The following is a 6,104-nucleotide window of genomic DNA, read 5'->3' as shown; positions in this document are numbered from 1 at the left end:
ATTATTTGAACAATTAAGCCTTTACTTGTGTGTCAAAGGGAAATAAGATAACGTTTTTGGTACTCAAAGGCTAGATAGTAGGGACTATAACTGAGCGCCTGCCTTTCACACAAATCTTGCATTATACTTTCTGCATTCTCATAATCCCTAAGATCATGTTTGGATACACTCAAAATAATACACAGAAAGAAAAAAAAAATGTCAGTGTGCACTAAATGTAAGAAATTGTCTGATTTTGTGTTTGACATATATTGCATGTGTTGCAATATACTAGAAAATCCCCAAAGCTTGGTTCTGCTAATGGGTACAATTTCCAGTTTAAATTAGCAGACCCAAATTTCGTTTTCCATTAGTAAATTACAGTCATGAAAAAAGGCAAGAAAGTTGCACTCCTTTGAATTTTACCTGCTGCAGAGTTTATTTTAGATTGTTTGCCCCCATCAGAGGTCTTTTTTATAAATAGTTTTGTATCTTAAATATTCTTCTATGCATTGGATGGCAACATCGTCTACTTCGGGGTCAAATTTGTTAGCAAACAAGTGATGTTGTTGCATTAACCAGTTGAGATCTCCAGTTCCATACACACATACAGCTCTTCTGTGAACACCTTCACATTTGGGGTATGCGTTTCCTTTATGTATGTCCCCTTCGTTGTACACCCATTTCACCATCCTAGGCAAAGCATTCATGTCAGATAATGCATACTTAGAATTAGGAAGGGAAGATCCTGGAACACCTGGCATTCTATTCAGGGTAGCCCACAGATGTTCATCGGGACTGTAAGTGTCTCTGCTCCAGTTCATTAACTTTTGAACTTTTGGTTCTTCGAAAATGTATTTCACAAATTCTCTGGAGACCACAAAATAAGCGTTACCTGAAAACATTGGCGTGTCAATGGGTGGAGGTGACTTCAGAACCTTGGTCTGAGATACATAATCTTTCACTTCGTGGTGAAACTTCCACCTGTTCTGTTTATAACTTGAAGGGGTCTCAGATTCCATATTGTTTTTCCCGTTTAGAACCTTGAGTACTTTAACCATCTCGGCATTGGTCTTGAGTGGGAAGTCAGTGCCACAGGTGTTTAGGAGATACCTCCACTGAACCTTGCTCTGGAGAAGATCCTCCATACAGTTGAGGTCAGCTTGAACTCTGGACCAAGATGCGTAGACCACCTTCTCCAGCTTGGAAGCCACAAACACGTTATCAAAGCAATTCGCGATGGATCTCACTGCTTCTTTGAAATTATCGGGAGCCTTGGCGTCCACATGGACACAGTAAACATTCTGAGGAGCATAAACGGCTCTCAGGAGACGTTCAAACATCCCAATCTGATCATGGACCACCATGGAATATGCAATGGGGAAATCTTTTTCTTCACTACTTGTTGGAAAAGCGACATATCTTCTCAAGATCTTGAATTGTGTACAGTCTTTGGTCAAATTCAAATAGCTTAGTTCATCTAAACGAGCTGCATCTTTCTTTCTAGCCAAATTAAATATTAGAGCTTGGTCTATAGAATTCTGATCTCCTTTAATAATTTTGGAGCAGTTCACCTTACCTTCAGTTTCTCGTTTTAGGTGAATGAAAGAATACATCTCATGCTTGCACTGTTGACTTTTGGCGCTGTCCACCTCGCTTTGAATGTCTATCAGAGAACATTGGTTGGACACGTATCTCACCAAGAAAGTCCCAGAGAATATTAGCAGGGAGCCCAGAAAAAGCTTTTGCAGGTATCGATAACTTGATCTCTTAGAGTCACACCTGTTCATTGTGTTGCAATTCAGGTTCAGCGAGCAAAGAAGGAGACAAACTAATGATCTTGCAACGAGGCAGTCGAAAACTCTGACCGACTGATTTTCTAAGTTGCTTCTGCTTTTAGGCAGGGAATTATTTTACAGTGCAGATTACACGGAAAAAAAAAAAAAAAAAAAAAACGAATTTGGAAGCTAGGTGTGTCATCGTGATGTAGATGGTCGATGATCACTCTTCCTACTGATGTTGAAATTCGGAAACATGAGCTTTGAAAAAAACACGCTGGCAACGTGATGTGTCACTAATTAACAAATATTGTACAAATAGGTTCGAAAACAGCCACTCCCTCTAGAACAAAAGCACTTGGATAGACTGCTAGCTTTCACTAATCTTTCTTTGTGTCTGTGCTTTGTACACATCTCTGCAGGTCAACACACACAGAAGTGGTATTATAAGCTTTTATTTATTTCCTTCATATCACTTTGATAGAACTGGTTTAATTGCTAGCCATTGTTAGAATATTGAGTTGGATTTTTGTTTTAAGAATTCATTAGAATTGGGATAATGCAAAAATAAATATTGATACACCTGTTGGAGGAATGCTCTCAGATGCATTCTGTTTGTCTCTCTGCAACTAGCCTGAAAAAAACAAAACACACACACACACACACACACAAAAAAAACCCTCAAAATTAATGTGTGAAAAAACTGGCAGTATAATTGTTTATCTCTTCTTTTTCTTTTTTTTCATTCCCCCAAAAATCAGTTAAGAAAATATAATCACTTCCCTGTGATGAGTACAGAAAATATCACTTGCCAGAAATAAAACAAAAAATTAGGAAATTGTGGGCACACCCAGAGCACGCATATCTGTAAAGACAAATACAACAGTGAATTACTCGTAAGGGAAGATAATGCATAAACATACAGTTTAAAATCTTACAAGGTTACTTAACCCCTTCACCACCACGCGGTTTGTGTATAATAACACCACCAAAACTGAAGTACTTTGGATGTCCTGGGATGTAATAGTTAAATTATTTTTATATTTCAATATGCACAGACAGCACTTTATTTAACCCCTTCAGTAGCAACTGGATTGCAAAAAAATACATAAATATCTAGAATCTGAGTAATTTGGAAAGTAATGCTTACATTTATTTTTGTGTAATGCTTACATTTATTTTGTTTTTATTTATGTTACCGAGATAGCACAGTATTTAATGGAAACAACAATGACCATTTTGGTTGGACCGAGAAACATTTAAAAAATCGTTTACCAATTAATGAAGTTACAGATAAGATAAAACTTTGTTGTAAATAAACATTTTTTACCCACATATTCTATAATCATCCATTTAAATATATTGTGCATATATATTTATACCCCATGTACTGTACACATGGGGCACATTGTAGCCATGTGCCCACTTTGGACACAAAGACACATGCTCTGACATACAAGACAAAACAGAAGAAGGTTGCGCCAAAGCTGACTAAAGTGCAGCTAGAGAATGAACAAAGTCCAAAGTGTAGGTGGTGCCAAAACAAAGTCTTTAGTAGGGCCTGGTGGGGCACCGACGGCCTATGTGGAGGGGTATTCTCTCTAAGGGTCACGTGAAGATGGCTTTTCAGGATCCATATGTAAAGAAAGAAACAAATAATGGTGCAAATACGTCTGATAAGAGGGTTGATATGCAGGAAGAAGAGATCTATGGTAATCCTACTCACGTGTAGTAGAGCTGAACTAGCTCTAGTGTGGATGGCATACAGCGGTACAATCCCTGCTTATAGGATACCTAGAGAAGTATTGAAGTATTGGTCTTTTACTCCGTATGTGGAAGAGAAAGACAGATGATAGGGCAGTATAACAACAGAGTCTAATGCGGTCTTACTCACGTTTAGTAGAGCTTAAGCCAGCTCTAGTGTGAATAGCGTACAGCGGTATAATCCCCGCTTGTAGGATACGTGTAGAGGGTTAAGTCTTTTGCCGATATGTAGATCATAAGGGAGAAGAGAGACAACTAATAGTGCTCGCTGTATAAAATCTTATATAAGGAGTATAAATAATAAAATGTACTCACATAGAATTGAGCAGGCGAACTGCTCAATGATTTAGGCTCAATGATTTAGGTATAATCCCCACCTCGGATGTCTTTGGAGTAATACTCAGCAGGAAAGATAAAATCAAGATACCAAGCAAAAATAAAAAATAATAAATAAAAGAGTAAAATGGCACAATCAAAGTGATTTCAAAGTAGCCAAAATACCTTTATTTATTAAATACCTTTAATACAGAGTAAAAATATAACATTTCCACAATGCGTTTCACCTATAATGGCTTTATCAAGTGGAGACAAAAAAACATGCTTGGTAGGGTAGGGTTTATATAGGGGGACTGATTATAGACAGTAAATGAGGTTTGGCGCCTAAATGATGTCATCAGGTAAGGTGCATTTTCAAAATATAAAATAAACTATATATATATGTATACATTGGTGGTCTGGGCAGCTTCCCCTGAAGCTTGGAGTAAAAACGAGGGTTATAAATAGGATAAAAGTAGTATTTTAGTTGGTCACATGATCGGCTTCCATTTTGGAAAACAGACCGATCACTTGACGTGCCACTAGGGGTATTGGGAAATGTAGTGTGCTGGAGGGGCTGATACTAGTAGCATAATGGTGGGAGGGAGTGAACTGGGATAGACAGGATGAGCGTGTCGATCGGCCGGGGGCGTGATTATAATGCTGATGGCCAGGAGGTGTATACAGCTAATGATGCTGTAGGAGAAGGAGGGAGAATAAGTGTGTGGGCGTGCACTATGCCCAAAGATGATTAAAAACAGTTCAAAGACTGTACTTGTGATTCCTCAATGTACACAATAGAACAGGAATTAGAAAAATAAATAAATAATGAGATGGAGGAAAGGGGAGAGGGGATATGAAGGAACTTTGAGCAAGTGTGCATACTTATATTTACACTGCATTAATAAATACATTAAGTACCTACAGATTAGATAACCCTTATATAAATGGGGAATAACTTAAAATACATATGTACAGTAAATGCAGGAGTGACAGGTTATTTTAAGTGCACTATTTACATATTCTTTAAAAAGGATAATTATTTCTTTGGCATAATAGCTTAGAATAAATTATTAAGTGCACTAGTGAATATTTTCTTTTAAGTGCACTTCTACATGGTATTTAAAGAGGCTGGATGACTAATTAAGGGTAATAGCATAAGTCAAATAAATAAAGGCTTGAATACATTATTATTATTTGAAAAGTAATAAAAACTAATAAAAAATAATTAAAAAAAATTTATGGAGAGCTATAAAAAGTTATAAAGGTCAAAGTCAGCATTTAACCCTTCTGGGTTGAGTGTTTTTAAAAGGAAAACCCAGTACATTTCTTTCTGACCTAAAATATTTTTAATATCGCCACCTCTCCATGGGAGTTTACACCTTTGTATCCCTATACATTTTAAGTATTTTGGATTTTTATCATGGATTAAAAAATGTTTTGACACGGAGTGGTTAGGGTAGCCTTTTACTATGTTGCGGAAGTGCTCTGCGAGTCTAGTTTTTAGGCAACGTGAGGTCATACCCACGTATTGTAGGCCACATGGACATTCAAGTAAATAGATAACATTCTTTGTGTTGTAGCTAACAATGTCTTTTATGGGATAAGATTTTCTTTGTATTGTGGGATGTAAAATGGGTGGTTTTAGTCTTTATGTTGTGGTCTGTGGTTTTGCACACTATACAGGTGTTACATTAAAAAAAACTTTTCGAGTTGGATAAAAAAAGGTGGATTTTTTATTTGTGTGGTTTTTGGTGTAGTTTGTAGTTTTTTTGGTGAGGATAGTTTTAAAATTGGGAGCACCTCTAAAAACTATGCTTGGCTTATCAGGGATAAGTTATTTTAAAATATCATCTTGTTTTAAAATGTGCCAGTGCTTATTAATAATTTTTTTAATATTTGTGCTTCTATTATTAAAATTTAAAATAAAAGGCATAAATGGGGAATCTTCTGTTTTTTCTATTTTTTTTATATTCTAAAAGTTCCTTTCTGTCTTTTTTGGTGACTATTTCCAGAGTTTTGTTTAGGTTGGTCTGTGGGCAATTTTTATTAGACACGTGCAATTCGTTTTGGTCCGAATTAAAATTTGGCCGAATTTCGGGTAAAGTTTAATTGCCGAAGTGCTGAATTGCTGAAGTGCCAAAGTTCTGAAGTTGACAAAGTTTCGAGGTGTCAAAGTGCCGTAGTTCCGAAGTTCCGAAGCACAGTATTAACTAAGTACTAATATACTTACCCAGTGAAAGAAGAAGAATGTTACACTGTATACAA

General features: G+C 36.5%; 1 protein-coding gene across 1 annotated transcript; it reads right to left on the bottom strand.

Moving 5' to 3' along the window:
• Window positions 1–219: 219 nt before the first annotated feature.
• Window positions 220–1,769, bottom strand: LOC134603303 (beta-1,3-galactosyl-O-glycosyl-glycoprotein beta-1,6-N-acetylglucosaminyltransferase 3-like). Its single transcript, XM_063449154.1, has one exon. The coding sequence runs from the start codon at window positions 1,767–1,769 to the stop codon at window positions 441–443; it is 1,329 nt and encodes a 442-aa protein (XP_063305224.1). The 3' UTR covers window positions 220–440.
• Between the last annotated feature and the right edge of the window lie 4,335 nt (window positions 1,770–6,104).

Source organism: Pelobates fuscus, chromosome 3, assembly GCF_036172605.1.
Source record: "Pelobates fuscus isolate aPelFus1 chromosome 3, aPelFus1.pri, whole genome shotgun sequence".
In the NCBI taxonomy this organism is placed as follows: Eukaryota; Metazoa; Chordata; class Amphibia; order Anura; family Pelobatidae; genus Pelobates; species Pelobates fuscus.
This window is presented reverse-complemented; position numbering and strand designations above follow the sequence as displayed.

Coding starts and splice junctions, on each gene's coding strand:
- LOC134603303 (XM_063449154.1), bottom strand. CDS start 1,769: ATGAACAGGTGTGACTCTAAGAGATCAAGTTATCGATACCTGCAAAAG.